Below are 16234 nucleotides of genomic sequence, written 5' to 3' on the forward strand. Positions count from 1 at the left end.
GCAGCTGAGCATCAGAAATTTTGTTTATGAACTTGTGCCTGTTGCACTTGTCAGCCAACAGAATTCTAAGGATCTCAATTTTTGCTGCTTGCTCATCTGTACGGATGGAAGCTGCTACCACCACAGAAGTAGGTGATGGTAAGCTGACAAGTTTAGGAACCCTGATCTAGAGCTAAATTCTTGCAGATTATTGATTAAATCTTTGGAAGACTTAAAGATCAAGAAAAGATGAGAAGGACTCTTTTCCCCCCACCGTGTGATCTGGATTGTTGACTGTGTTTGCAGTCCATTGTAGTTAGTTTAGTGCAGCCAAGTCAGAAGTAATGCTGCTGGGCAAAAAGAAGGTTCATAATACTAAGCCTTGAAAGACTGTATTCAGGCAAGCAGTGGTGCAGAAAAGGACCTGAGCATTGTGGATTGCTGAGTATCTTAATGTGAGTTTCTGGTATAGTGCACTGTTCAAAGAAATGAATGTTGATAAATAAAAATGGCAACATGCACGAAAAAAAGAGGGAGAGGGTCTGGTGTTTTATACCTACCCCAGTATCCTTGCTGTGCACAGGTGGGAGCTCAAAGGAAGGAAGCAAGAGTAATCACAGGATTATAAACCAACAAGGAAACTAACAACTGCCTGGGTTCAGAAGCTCTAGCTCTTCATTTAGCAGCACAGAGGTCAAGAAGTGTCATGTCTATATAAAAATACCTACATATAAATAGATATATGCTGCTTATGTAAATATATATGCAGATGTGAAATAGATCTGGTGGTAGAATGAGAACCATCAGGGAATTGGTCAAATTCAACCTTGATATCTGAAGCAGGCTGTCGTTAGATTAGTAGTAAAACTTTAGGAGAGTGGTGGAATCATTTATAATCTTTTAAGATAAAAGTAGGTGTTACTTTTTGTAAGATGTACTTTAGTCAAGCTTCTGGGAACAATTCAATGGATTATATAGAGACATTATAGCTGAGTGACTGCAGTAGTCATTTCAGGCTCTAAAGTATATAAAGCCATAAACAATATTAAAAAATCACACACAAATACATTTAAGAAGGACAAGTTTAGTGTCTGTTCCATGGGCCATTGTTGTCTCCAAGTTAGCATGGCTTCCTGTTATGACTTAATTACATATTACTTTTACTGTATGTTGTTTATATGTGTAGTAGTTAAAACATTGCATGTACAGAGATACTCGGTTTCAATTTCATATGTACACAGGGTTTATTTAGATGATTCCACATACTGATAATAGAAGAAGAGGTAAGGTAATTGGCTATTTACTTATCCTGGTTTTTTTATAACTAATACACTAAGCTTCCCTGTGTGCATGTTTGTTTTCAGGTTCCATTCAGGAAAACTATTACTGATGAAAATCTTTGTTTCAATCAGCACAGAGTAGGAGTGCTGAGCTGAAATTAAATTTGTGAAGTGTTTCTGTTAGAGCATTGTCATTTTCATAGCACTCTGGTGAGGGACAGAGAACGGACTTCTTGAAACATTTATTCCTACCTTCAAACTTAAGCTTTTTAGTATTTTCTTTCCTAAAAGCTATTAAAAATATAAATGTGGTGATAAAATCAAAGCTTTCCTGAAGCTTGTTACTTTAACTGTATATTCATAATTCTGCATTGCCAGGTACCAGTCATCAGATCTATTCAGAATTTGCAGCTCATTCTGTGTGGGAGTATCAGAGCAGCCTCCCCTATCTTGTTTGTTTTTAATGAATTGACATGGACTTGTAATAGCCTGGAAGGGTTTTTATAGAATGGTTTGCGTTGGAAGGGACCTTAAATCTCATGTTGTTCCAACCCTCCTGCCATGACCAGGAACACCTTCCACTAGGCCAGGTTGCTCAAAGCCCCGTCCAACCTGGCTTCGACCACTTTTGGAGATGGGGCACTCACACCTTCTCTGGGCAACCTGTTCCAGTGCCTTACCACCCTCACAGTGAAGAACACGTTTTCGTTTTTCTGCTGGTCAGAGTTGTGCCTGACTGTCTATGGAGCATAGAGGCTTCTGGCATCTTGAATTTGAAAATCTATCATTTTGGCATTTCTGACTTGATCATGGAAATTTTAGATTCAGTGCCAGTTGGTAGATATTCCTGATCTGTTAAATTGATTTCTAGCACTTGGGTGTTTAAATTCTGCATACCAGGGGAGCAGTGATGTACTTTTCTACACCCAGTTTGATGTTTGCTTCTGAAAGGGACAGTAATGGAGGATATAAGAGGAGATCTGTCATCACACAACTTTCTACAGCATTAGAGTTCTGGTTTGCTTTACAAAAAAAGCATCCAGGCTTGGAGGTGTTCCTAACCAGTGGAAAATGGAAGTCAGTATGATCAATAGTCATTTGTGTAGGCTATGGGAGACAAATCATCTGGGACTGTATATGCCGGCTGGCAGGCGTGTCCTTTGGCTTGATGATCCAACAGAGGTCAGAAGAGAAACGATTTAGCAATCCAGCTGAAGGAATTTTGGCATGCTGAGTGAGCCCAGGGATAAATACTAAATAGCTACCTTATGTCCATCTGAGAAAAAATTATTCTTTTGGATTTGATGTAGCGTATTCCCATCTTTGTGTGGTGGCTGTCAAAGTCTCTAATGTACAGCTGGGCAGTTCATGCATGGAAGAACTTGTTGCCTTAACTTCTCCCTTAGAGGCTTATAACATCAGAGCCACCCAGAGGCTACTGATTCAGATAAGCATGCTATAAAATTGACACTGTATGTAAATGAGCTATCATGCTGTGTTGTGGTGATTAATGTAACAGTAATGACACACATTATCTTTTAAAATTATGATAACCTGGGGAAATCACTTAAAGATAACCTGCTCTGTCTGTTCTTCTCCAGAGAATGTCTGTATTTTGGTTTCATATAGCCTATGTTTTCTCCTAATGCAAAAAAGAAAATGAAAGAGAGCAAAACTGTATACTAGGACCATATTCTACTTTGTTCATTTACTCTTGCAAGTTAATTTTCTTATCCAAAAAAACTGCTTTAGAGTTGCCTTGAGACTGGCCTCTTTTTAATAAGCGCTCTCCAGAAATACTGGTTTTGTTATAAGCTCAAGACTCAGGTGTCAGTGCTGGCACTTAACTAATTGTTGCTGAACCCTTCATACTTCTGTCATGCTGTCAAGGCCCTGGCACTAACTGCTTGAGGCTTGATTTGACTTAATTTAAATCTTACAGGAATTTGTCTTAGTTTAGCTTTTCATTCTGAAAGTAGACACTTTTCCTTGCAGGATTTGCTTGTGCCATCATTCAATATCTGTTCGAGTTTCTAAACACAACAGCTGATGAATACTTACATTTTCTCTGATCTATTGGTACAAGTTTCAATAATTTATGTATGGTTAAATTTGCATGAAAATTTCTTTCTTGTTTCAAGTAGTTTAAAGCAGGGAAAAAAAGAAAATAGCTGTGGAATGCCTTTGGTTTTGCTAGTTTCCTATTTTGGTCCAAATCCTGGGAAGGCCGGGATTTTTGAATGTGAAGCATTAACCAAAAATGCTTCAGTAAGTATTGCAGAACCCCAGATGTTCAGATCCAAGGCACCAATAGGTACGTTTTCCCTTTTTTACTTGGAAATAATCCTTTGGGCCATCCGCCCTAATTTGCTGTGTGCTCTTAACACAGGAACAACTCTGTCATGTCAATTCTGATAACTTTCCTCCTCTCCCTGTTTTGTGTCCTTTTTTTTTTAATCAGGGATCGTAGAAGGAGGAGCTCAGGAATGTGTATTCCTAGAATAGTTATTTGCCCTCTCCTCATGCAAGTCTTTTCATGAGGGGCTCTTGAGAGAAGTAAATGAGTCAGGGAAAGAGGATGGAGAAGGGAGGAGAAGAGTATCTCCTAATAAATATTAGTAGTCACTTGGCAGGTATGCACACAGGGCAAGCAGAGTTCAGTATCAGCACAGACTATAATAAGGGCTCTGTCTGTTATGTTGAAAACCACGTGACTTGAAAGCATGAGGTATACGTACACAGTGGAGGCTTCTGTGAAAGTGTTTTACTGTAACTGTAGTGAAATACACCCTCTTGTGGCAAGAAGGGAAAAGTCCAAGCAGAAACCCCATGTGACCCTTTTATGTTTGTGTTGGGTTTGGTTTTGGTTTTGTTTTCTTTATCTTTTTCCTGTGCTCACTTTGTTGCCTTACTTTTCTTTTATCTTTCCCATGTGCTCAGTGAATATTCCTCACTGGTATGCACCACATGTGCTTCCCTACAGTTTCCTATTGTTTCATCTCTCTGTTTATGCAGTACCTGAATCTGATTTTCATGCAAATATTTTCTTGCAAAGCTTTACTTTTCTATTTCAATCCATTTTTTCCAGTGTTTGAATTGTATTTAAACTCTTGGCTTTAAAGTGTCCTTTCTTACTAAATTGCCAACGTATTGAAAGTATGCTTTACAGACTAACTTGTGAATGTTTACATGAATAAAAGCTGGAAAAATAAATAAGGATGTTGCAGAATATACTAGCTTTGTTTCTTAAATAGCTTAGTTTATCTGAACTGCAATGACCGGGTCATGTATAGACAGGATTAGGATGCTACTTTTCCCAGCTGTTTGATTAACAGCTTAGAGATGGGTCAAATGCAGTAGCAGAGTGCAAAGGCGGCACAACATCACCTTCAAAGTGCAGAAAAGGCTCTACACCATGTTTGCATTTTATCAGATTTGCTGCATAATAAGCTGTACACTCCATTCAGCACTATAATTAACCCAGGAAAGCACTCTGGTTCAGCCTTTTCTGGTAGCATGAACCTCACAAAGCCAAGCAATCTCATCAAAATTCTTCTAAATAAGATTAGGCAAAGTGAAACAACCATGAAATAAAATGCAGGCTAAGTGTTGAGCCAATACTATTTGTTGCTTTTATTTAGTACCAATTTCTGTACTTGGCAAGAGGTGTCCAGGCACATAATGTGTAAATAGCACTCACAATTCTTAACAAGTGCTGATAAATGAGACCTTAATCAGATATCATCAATGTTTTCCCTGTGTAACAGGAAATAACTCAAGTTTGTATGAAAACACTTGTATGTGTTGATGGCATTTCCTGCAACTCGTAAACAGTCGTGACTCTCAACTCATTGGTGCCTGACAAGATTGGCAATTACATCTTGATAGGCACATCTGGAACATGGTGCACAGAAATGGTGGCAGACTGGGTAATGCCAGCACAGTAGTGGAAAGAAGAAACGAAAGCATCTGGAGAAGGGCAGGGCTTGTGGGAGGTTTGTAAAGTGTCAGGTTTCTTAGACCTGTGCTTTTGCTAAAGAACTTCATCAGATAGCAGCCAAAAGAAACGCTGCTTATGTGATGGAGGACAGAGTAGGTACAGACATACAGAGTCCTGAGATCTAGTACCTATTTGAAAAACAGATCTCATAATTCTTTCTTTTCCCTTTCCAGGTATCTTGCAATATATTCAGAACTCTCCCACCTAGTGACAGCAATGAATTTGATCCAGAAGAAGATGAGCCCACCTTGGAGGCATCGTGGCCACATTTACAGGTTTTTGATAATTTGTCTCAGAAATGCTCATCACTGCTTAATGTATCTGATTTTCTCAGCTGCTTTTTACCCTGTGAATCTGAACTAGTCTATAAGACATATTTATTAATATTGTTCGTTGCTATAGTGTAGTACCTACAAAGATGGGAGAGTACTTTATGAAATTTTCAAAATTTGAAGCTTTCTTTCACAATTGTATTGATGGTGCCACTCATATTCTTGTTTTCCTTCACTGATTTAAAAACTATTCTGCTTTCCAAACTGTTCCATTGCACAAGTGTCTTTCCAGCAATTTCAGCGAGGGCATTGTGGGGATGATACTGCTCACAGTTTTGCTTTACAGAGGGTAGTTAATTTTCATACAAAAGTCCACAGGTGTTGGTAGGTGATCAGAAATATGAATGAGAATCTACATGCCTATCTAAGTCTTCCTTCCTCTTCCCTCGTCAAGTTTTGCCTTCTGGTGTTTGTAGCAGGATGCATGCTCACTGTTGTGTATCATCCCTTCCTCTCTACCTCAAGTGCCAGCACAAGGTATTTTGAACAAAACCCATAAACTAATTTTGGAGAAAGAATCACTGATGCTAATACAGTAAAATCCTATATAGAAAATACAGATGCAGATTTTATTGGACAGTTGCATGCACAGTCCTTGCCTGTGAGCAGTTTCACTCTTTTGTGCTACAAATTTAGAATTTGTTGAAATGTAGGTTTTATCTCTCATAGTTAAGAAAAAAACCAAAACAACCCTCTTAAAAGCTTCAAGGCAGCTCTGTGAACAGCTGTGCCTTCCTGGAAACAGCACAGGCATGTGTATCTGCTATCTTATGTCGTTGACAGTAGTGCTGTAATTTTGAAAGTCATTATTTACATGGAAATTATGGCATTTCTTAGCTGGTGGATGCTTTACCCTTGTCACGAAGAAAGAAATGCACCAAAGTATTTGTCAGGAGTTGATGGAATTGATCTCCTGATGATTTAATATTAGTTATGTAAGCTGTCACTTTTTCCATATCATATTTCTAAGCCTCTCTCCCCCTTTTTGATTTCCTATCCTCTTAGAAGTCAGAGAACACTGACGTAAAGCAGCAACAGTATTTCAGCATATTGGTGTTAGTGTAGAAAAGTTCAAAATTATTTTGAAATGTAATTTTTAGCTTCCTTTCTCCTTTCAGTATCAATATTCATACTCTGAAGTCAGAAAAGAAAAAGTTTTAAATAGCTGCTCCTCTTGAAAAGGTTCAGCAAAAAGGCCACAGCAGTCTCTGTTTCACTTCCCTTCCTTTTTGCCTCTTTTTCATGCTCTTCTTTTTCTCCACTGTATTGAAAGTCTGTTACTGTCCCCCTGAATAGTTGAGGCAGAGATGGAATTGCTTAAAAGTAAGCAGGTTTTCTCCAGCCTGAGGCTAATCTTTACAGTAAGTTAGGAACTTCTGAATAAATTCTGGTTTGTATTCTTCTTCTTTGTTTCAAGTTGTAGTAAAAGCTACTCTAAGCAGTTTCTGATTTAATTTAAATATTTCCAACTCTTTCCCCAGACTTTTCAGAATTGTAATGTCTGTATTTGATGTGAGTTCAGCCATTCAGAAGGCAGTTTAAATGTGCTTTCCAATTACTTTCAGAAGCTTTACAAGATGATAAGCATTACAAAATGGCAGTGCCTGTTCTTGGTGATGGAGTGTCTTTGACTGGACTTAAATAAGCAAAACTATCTTTAAAAGCTCGTATAATTAATTGTAACTCTAAGATAGCAGTTTGATAAAGGAGAAAAAGCTTTTTAATTTTTTTCGATTGTTTGCTCTGTGGAAAGATAAGCATTTTATCTTCTAGCAAAAGAATTTAGAGAAAGACTTTAAAATATAAACAGTAATCAAGTCATAAACTAAACCGTGGAATTTTTTTTTTTATTATTCTTTTGCAGCTTGTATATGAGTTTTTCATACGATTTTTGGAAAGCCAAGAATTTCAGCCCAGCATTGCCAAAAAATACATAGATCAGAAATTTGTATTGCAGGTAAGCTGACGTTTATTCTAAATTTAAGTCTTCATTCTGCTTTTGAAAAAAATGTCTTTAAAAATATTTTGTTGAGAATTTGAAAATGTAATTTTATTTGCAACAGAAAAAGGCTAAACAAGCATATACAGTGAGAGTTTTCAGTCTATGGAGGTAGGGGAAATATGTGTGTGTGTCTTTATATGTCAGTCTTGTTGCTATAGATATATAAAATGGATGGTTTGTATCCAGTTTTGATACCTTAATCAAAATATTTGACTTACTGGTTATGAGAGGGAGCTGAAGCAATAATTGTTGAAAAATGAAAGGTTTTGCTATCAGGTAGTCCAAAAATGCTGCTGTCTAGAAAGACTACTTAAATGCCTGTTTTAAGGTGTCTTTGTATTGTTAAAATATTTCTGTTGGCAAGGGAGAGTATTTCTCCTTTCTATCTCTGCTGGAGAGCTAGCAACAGGGACAGAAGTTCATCAGGAAACCTATTCCCAGTGCAGTTCTGAAAACAGTGATGCTGTAGTGGTCGGGGAGGAAGTAAATCAAAAGGCCACATGAAGTTCAAGCTTTATTAAAAGCATGGAAGAAGTAGCATCAATAATAAACAACATTGGCAAAGAATGTGTACCTTTATTTTTGTAGTTTGCTTACCATTGTTACGGCTAAATGGAAGAGATGGGTTCTGTCACTCGGTCGGCTGGTAGCCAGGGTTTTTGTCTTTCAGATTTAACCTTCTTCCCTTCTTCCTCCTTTTGTACAAGTTGGGCTTCGTGTATGCATTGTTATTTCACTTGAAACTTGAAAGTCCTACAGTACTTGCTCTTCTATGGGGAGGAATTTTTTCCAGGCCTTGACAGACACCGGAGCAGAGGTGGCTGATGGAAGGTGTTTTCTGGGATAAGCCAGGAAATTCCACAGATATGACTTTTGTCTTCAGCTTTTGGGAATAGGCCTGTCTTGTGTTCTCTGTTCTTATCATGAATTTTTGTGTAACTGCAAAGTCAGAAAGAACTTTAATGCTGTCTTGGATGAGGCCTTGGGTGGCATGGTTTAGTGTGGGGTGTCCCTGCCCATGGCAGGGGGGTTGGAACTAGATGATCTTAAGGTCCTTTCCAACCCTAACTCTTCTATAATTCTATAGCTTGCTTTTGAAATCAGGGAAATTTAGGAAGATTCCTACTTAGTCAGAAAAAGAAGTTTCCTTGTGGGCTGAGACTTGAATAAAAGCCAAACTAAAACTGGCAGGAGACACTCAGCGTTTGTGAAGACCATTCTCTACCACTCTGTCCTACAGCTTTTATTTTTCCCTGTAGTGGTCAGGCAATAAGTGTAGTGCTTTTCCTGTCCGTGTGTATTATTTTTATGGATAACTGAAACCATAGCAAAGAGAGCAACTTCTGTGCCTGAATTCAAAGATTCAGTTTCGTTCTTAATATTGCAGTCCTTCTTCACCCTACAGAAGCAACAGGATATTTATGTTTTATCCATTTTCTAAACACAACAGTGTTTTTCATCCAGATCAAGCCTCTGTGGTGGAATTCCCTTTTTGTTCATCTAAATGGTGACTTGAACAAGGGACTAAACCAGTCTGATCATACAGTTACCTGGTGGAGATGTAAAAGTATGCATGGGGAGATGATCAGTCTACAGGTTTTTCCAGACTGATTTTATTTTCTTTATTAGGATTGCATTAGAAGAAATATTTGTGTTCCACTTAGAAATCTAGAGAAAATAATTCCTGGATGCTCCTGTTACGTGATGCTGGACTTGGTCATGACTAGTGGCATTTCACTCATGCACTTTCAAGGTGTTCAAACATGTTAAGAGTTTGGAACGGTAGAATGGGTCTAAACCAAGGATTTTACTTTTTTATTTTAAACCTTGTTAGTGTTTATTAAATCTACTAAGTGAAAGAATGGTATCTACTGAAAGAGGGAAATATGACATTTTAAAACCATCGTATCTGAAAATGTATGATATTACAGTTTAGAGTTCAAAAGAATTCTAAGAAGTCCTAAGTTCTGGCCATATGGTTAAGTGACGCATTTTTACGTATTACTATGCACAGTGTGTCAATTTAAAATTCACTTTTTTTCTGTAAGAAGTTAATGTTGAGCTGCATAGGTACATGTAAGGAAATACATCTGTGTGTGTGTGTTTGTCTTCAGCCTGTAAGTACCGGCTTGTCCTTCCACTTCTTATTCCACTTCTTACTGTATTTGTCGTGAGTCTAGAGCAATTCCTTAGAATCTGTGACTATAGACCATTTACATAGGAAACCAGTTTGAGACTTAAGGACATTAAACGTGTTTGATGTTTCATGACAACACAAGTGTTGACAGTCTGAAATAAGCTTTCTCTCTAAATTTTTTTTTTTAAATGTGAGGATCTTTATTGAAGTATTTGTTGGCAATAAGAATGCCTATATAAAAAAATGATACTTTAATGGGTGGGTTTTAGGCTTTTTCTTATTTGCTTGGTTTTTGCTTTTTTTTTTTTGAATATGGATGTGTTTCTGGATTTCAGCTGTATGTTTAGATAAAATGGTGTATTTAACAATGTAAACTGTTCATTTCCAAAGCCTGCGTATATACAGTCTGAAATGGTTAGCAGTGGTTGCTAAGAGACATACTATTCTAATATATCCACAAGTGTCTGTGTTATGTAGGTTGCTATTTTGGAAAATTTATTTCACTTCTCTACGTATGCTTAGTGTCAGAACAGTCACGTAAATTATGAAAGTCTTGCAGCTTATCCATAAAAATAAGACTTTATTGTTGAAACCTGGTAACAAATTTGGCATATCAAAATAATTGTCCTTCTTTAAATAAGAGACCAAGTCTTAGTTCAGCAATGTTTCCATAGAGAGTCTGCGTGATAGAACTGAAAATATAAATACTTTGCTCCTAAAAGCAGTCCAGTAAGAAAATTAAAAACATAAGTGTTTCCAGCTGTTTGCTGTGTTTGGGTGAAATTTACTATTTGGGGAAGGATGAGGTGACTGTTTATTTGTTTAACTGTAGAACTAATTGAACAAAGCAATATGTTTATAACCTCTGGAGGGCAGCTGACATACCTCATTGTTCCCGCATGAAATTCCCACCACAGATTCTTACTGCAAGGAAAAGATAGTGGGATCTCATTACAAGCTACAGAAAAATCCAAAACAGTGTGGAAGGATAAATACATCAGTCCTAAATCTGGATATTAGAAAGCAAAATGCCAGACAACATATTTTAATCATATTTTTCTGTCTTTTAATTTTTACCTTCTCAAAGTTGTGTAGCAGTTTAACAGAGATCAGGTAGTGTACATACACTGCCATATGTACTTATACATATGTCAGTATCCATTTGTGAATTCAAGATAATAGTTTTCTACCACTCCTGTAATAATTTTCTGACGGCATCTTGCAAATTTGTCAGACCTCTTTGACAAACTCTTAATTTCTCTTGCAAGACAGGTACTGATTGACAGTTAATTTCTTTTTCATGCAAACAAGTGGTTGCTAATGATTACTACCTTAAACTTACCTTTTCTTGGTGCACTAGGTGGTTGGGTTTTGTGTTTTGGTTGGTTTTGTTTTTTAAATAAAGTTTACTTTCTAACTCATTCCAGCTGTCTGCCAGAACAGCCAATGCTGTGGTGTCAAAAAAGGTGAAGAAGGGATAAGGGGAAGCTCATACTTCTGTGGTAGGGGATTCAAGGGGAACAGAAGGATCTGCAAGTGACATTCCTGCTGCTCATTTCATGCCTTAATTCTTAGACACAACTTTAGGTGTCAGTGTTCTGGGATATATTTTGTACAGTAAAAGACACTGGATGGTGTTCTCTTTTTACTGAGTTACCACATAATCATTCTGCTGTTTTAAAATGTTACTTACAAGTTACTTAGTAAAGGTAGGTTTTCTGTTGCTGGGGTTTGTTTGTTTGTTTAAACTGGATATTGAAATTCCTGTTGTGTTCAACATGGAGGATTAATTCCACCTGATGCTTTGATTTCAGTTGATTGGTGGAGATTGTGTAATCACAGATCCAGTGCTGGCATAGGCTTCACTGTTGAGCCTTTCCACAGTGTGAAGGCCATGCAATCACTAGGAAGGCTTAAGATCTTGCAATATAAATTGCAAGCAATTAGAAAAATACGACCTTGACACAATGTTTTGAGAACAAGTAAGACCAAATGAGGATATTTTATTTCTGCAGACTGAGGTAATGGTGAATGGTAAGAGGTAAACTGTCCTATTTTGTAGATATGACAACGTCTAAGAATTTATTTATTTGGAGGAGGAGAATGAAGGCAGCATTTTGGAGCCAGTTAATCAAAAGTTTATCAGTTGTTTGAGGTTGCCAAAGTTTTGTTATGCCAGAAGTGGAAATTAATAAACTGAGTTTCGTGGTGATGTAGTGGGGTTACAACTACAGATTTTTTTAATACTGTATTTCTACACCTTGGGTAACTGATACTGCATTTTTACATGCATAAATATGTAATTTTTCTTTTGTATAGAAGTCTGTGTGTCATACTTGTCAAATGTCTACTGCTTCAGTTCTATTTTTCCTTTAAACACAGCTGTTGGAGCTGTTTGACAGCGAAGACCCTCGAGAACGAGACTACCTGAAAACAGTCTTGCACAGAATTTATGGCAAGTTTCTGGGTCTTAGAGCATTTATCCGAAAACAGATTAATAATATTTTTCTACGGTGAGTTGTGGGAGAAGGTGTGTTTTGCTTATGAACACTTTAGGAAACCAATATACTACTTATATTTAACTTTTTTTTTTTTTTAGATTTGTTTATGAAACTGAACACTTCAATGGCGTAGCTGAACTGTTGGAAATTTTAGGAAGGTAAATGAGTCTTTATTTGTTACCTATCTCAAACTTCCCTTCTGGACACATCAGAATAGTGTCAGATTTGGAAAAAGTGTAACTATAAGCCCTGATTCTGAAAACAGATGTGTGCACATGCTCATCTTTATGCCCATGTGCAAATCTCTGTCATGTCTTTGCCAAGAATATATAAGTTAGAGCCAAAAGTGTTGGACTGACTTTCCATATGTGTGTGTTAAATTTTGTGCACTTCATCCTTATATGCTGTAGAAATAATTACATTATTTTGAGCACACTAACAGTGCAAGTATTTTAAGAAAACCTACTTTCCTAAATTAATTGCTCCAGAACATCTTGCTTATATGAATTTACAGACCACATAGACAAGGTCTTATCTGTTTGGCAACAAGTTTGTGCAGCTGTTTGTATGATTATTCCTAAGTCAGAGCTAAATTGCTACCTAGATATGTACTGCACTGCTAATATAAAGCAGGGGTGAAAGTCAGCACGTGTTTACAAGTGGCATGAGCCTGCTATTTGTAAACAGGTGCTGACTGTTAAATTATTTTAATCTAGGAGGTGCTTGTTCAGACTTCAAGAATGTTTTCTGTGATGATAACACTAACAAATATTTCTGTTCTAATTTCCAGTATTATCAATGGGTTTGCTTTACCTCTTAAGGCAGAGCATAAACAGTTTCTGGTGAAGGTGCTGATCCCTTTACATACTGTCAGGAGTTTATCACTCTTCCATGCACAGGTAGAAATTAATACAAATATTTTCTGCTCAGTGGGGTGATACAGGATGTTACTTTTTTTAAGGTTGCATTGGAAATTTAATTGCATGTTACATGAAAGATGGGGGGAAAGTTTTGAAATGTAGAAAAAAATGTGATAGATTTTTTTCCTTTTCATTTAATGTACTTTGTATGATAAATGTCTTGCTTCTGATTAGCTAATTAAAAGCATAACAGAAATTGGTAATATTTTGGGGATTTTGTTTAGTAAACTCTTTAGATTTCTCTTTGATACTTTCTCATTCTCGTAAGTTTGCCTTTCCCATTTCTTTCCCAAGAGGATACTTGGGTTTCCTTAGTCTTGTGCTGTCAAGGCTCTTCTTCGCCCTGGCAACTTTCTGAATACCAATACCCACATTTTTGCATAATCTTTAACATTCTCGCTCACATATTTCTCAATACTGTATTTATGCTCTCATGTATCTTTTTATACATCCAGCTTTCATGATGCAATTTTTCCTCTGATAAGTGATACCTGTTGCCTTTTTCTCCAATTTTCAGGTAGTGCTGGTAAAGCTGTACTTTCTAAATATGCTATTCCAGTTTTTAGCTGTCTCAGCTCATCTTGCCAAGAGTTTTCATGATTTTGCTGATGTATAAAATGTGTAAAAAGACACAGTTTCAGAGAGTAACAGCAGCTTCTGAAAGTTGGTTGTCTGACTGTATTTAGAATTCTAAGTTATTCTGATTGTTGTTGTATATGCTACTTTGTCACCTTAATTTATTATTCTTGTAATGTGTTCTGTTTTTTCTTTTGAGCTGCTCTTCGGGTGGATTTGCACAGTGCAAACCATGCCTCTCAGTTTAAAATTGGATGCAGTTGAAGAAAGCTGTGTAGCATCTTGTCTTGAGTCCCTCTTTTAAAAATAATTGTTTTGTTGTGCTTTCTTTATAGAAATGTTCTAACTTCATTTTCTTAAATCTTTACTGCTTCACAGCTGGCGTATTGCATAGTACAATTTCTGGAGAAAGACCCTTCACTCACAGAACCAGTAAATATTTCTTTCATACTTTTTTTTTTTTTTTTTTTTTTTGCATCATAAATGGCTTACCCTGTTGAGAGGAAAGGAAAAAAAAATCTGACTTTTTTCCCTTTAATTTAGGTCATTAGAGGCTTAATGAAATTCTGGCCTAAAACCTGCAGTCAGAAAGAGGTAAGTGATATGCTAGTATTATAGAATCATAGAATAGTTAGGGTTGGAAAGGAGCTTAAGATCATCTAGTTCAAGCCCCCCTGCCATAGGCAGGGACACCTCACACTAAACCATGTCACCCAAGGCTCTGTCCAACCTGACCTTGAACACCGTCAGGGATGGAGCATTCACAGCTTCTTGGGCAACCCATTCCAGTGCCTCACCACCCTTAACAAAAGGGTTAAGAGTGTATATTATTTGTATTAACAAAACACAACTATTACTTTGTTCTACAATATAATAGGTAGGCAATCTTTAGATATTTCCAGGTAGATAGCACATGCTGTGGTGATCCTGGTATTAATTCTTGTAGGTGATTTTCCATACTTGAATTATGGGTGGGTTTTTTGAGTTTTAACTGTGAAACGTTTGATAACCATGTTTGACTGTTCACAAAACAAACACTGGTTCTTCTGCAGAGAATTTCTTTTTGTTTCAGAAGAAGAACATAAAGTTGAGGATAGATTGGTAAATTCTGTTAGATTTGGAACTGTTTATATGTGAGGGTAGTATTTTTCCAGGGAGGATTAAAGATATTTTGTTGTCTAGCATTTACCTATTAAACATGTAAAAGGTGCAGTTAGATCTTTGTATTTTTGTTTCAAATCCTTGACACAAATCTGAGATTCCCTAATGAGATACTGTGACACAGTGAAACTGTTATTTTGAACACTGCTTCAGAAACTGAGGTGAAATTGAGATACTCTCCTTGCTTAACCAAGTTAAAGCCTTGATCAAATTCTTTGGCTGTATTAGGCTAGGTTTTCAGCATGGATATACTGGTGCAATTCTGAATTTTGTTGTAAAGGACTACTTTAAATACAGTATTTGCACACACTGATCCCCATTCTTTTATGAGACTGAATCTAAAAGCTGTTAAAGGTAGAACTGATCATGTTTTTTGAGAGCGGGTCTTGCTGAGCTAGTGTGGCCTCCATTTCTCCCTGAAGTAGAATTTGAGAGTTATCAGCATTTTGCTGATCAAGATGATTCAAAGGTTTTATATTCAATTCTTTCTTCCTTGTCTTTAGGTCATGTTCCTTGGAGAGCTGGAAGAAATATTGGATGTAATTGAACCATCACAATTTGTCAAAATCCAGGAACCCTTGTTTAAACAAATTGCCAAGTGTGTCTCTAGCCCTCATTTTCAGGTCAGTCATAGAGGTTATTGTTTGTATAGGAATGTATTGTCTCAGTTTCAAACATAACACCCCTCCAAATGTCTATATAATTTAATGTTACATTGTTTTAAATACTTGTCTTCTGGATCTCTGTGTAAGAGGTTATGTTGCAGTGGAAGTTTAGTTCTGAGCTCCGTGAATAACTTGTTAGATATATCTGGGGTTACAGCACAGAACTTGCTGTTCTGAGCCATGTAAGGCCTTTAACTGTATCCAGGCAGACTTTGAGCCCTTCTGACTGTAGGTGATGTGTACTCACCATATGGCCTTGGGTCTGATAGACCATGTAGGATGTATTTGCTCCTTTTTTAGCACAGTATTGGGCACCATTCTTGTTTTCCTACTTACCTCCTTCTGTAAGATGTCTGGTTAGAGATGGTAGAACCCATAGCCTGTTCACGTTGCATAACAGAAAGGAGAGGAATGACTGGGATTTAAATTGAATCATATGTGAAGAAGGAGGTAGGATATATGACCTGTAGTGCCTTCATATTAAGCTAGGTGACCTATCCTGTCTCAAAGGCAGATGTGTCTATTTTCATCTCTTTCTTGGACTACATTTGTATTTAGCATAATTTAGATCAGTGTTTTCCCTCCTAATAATTTAGATCAGTGTTTTCCCTCCTAAGACAACCCTTCCTCCCCACCCAGCTACTCCCCAAAGTGATTATTATCATTGGTACCTTACCCACA

At 37.0% G+C, this 16234-nt stretch overlaps 1 protein-coding gene across 4 annotated transcripts in view; it reads left to right on the top strand.

Annotated features, from left to right (window-relative positions):
- The window catches only part of PPP2R5E (protein phosphatase 2 regulatory subunit B'epsilon), a 76775-nt gene that overhangs the window by 50345 nt on the left and 10196 nt on the right, over positions 1–16234 (top strand). For 3 of the 4 annotated variants that reach the window (XM_080619981.1, XM_080619984.1, XM_080619982.1), the window contains exons 4-11: positions 5433–5534; positions 7456–7548; positions 12113–12243; positions 12330–12389; positions 13022–13130; positions 14106–14159; positions 14271–14321; positions 15392–15511. In XM_080619981.1, coding sequence (XP_080476107.1) covers positions 5433–5534; positions 7456–7548; positions 12113–12243; positions 12330–12389; positions 13022–13130; positions 14106–14159; positions 14271–14321; positions 15392–15511 — 720 coding nt within the window. The remainder of the gene's footprint in view (positions 1–5432; positions 5535–7455; positions 7549–12112; positions 12244–12329; positions 12390–13021; positions 13131–14105; positions 14160–14270; positions 14322–15391; positions 15512–16234) is intronic. The other variant, XM_080619983.1, reaches the window with a different exon arrangement.

The sequence above is a fragment of the Psittacula echo genome (genome assembly GCF_963264785.1).
Source record: "Psittacula echo genome assembly, chromosome: 5".
NCBI classification, from domain to species: Eukaryota; Metazoa; Chordata; class Aves; order Psittaciformes; family Psittacidae; genus Psittacula; species Psittacula echo.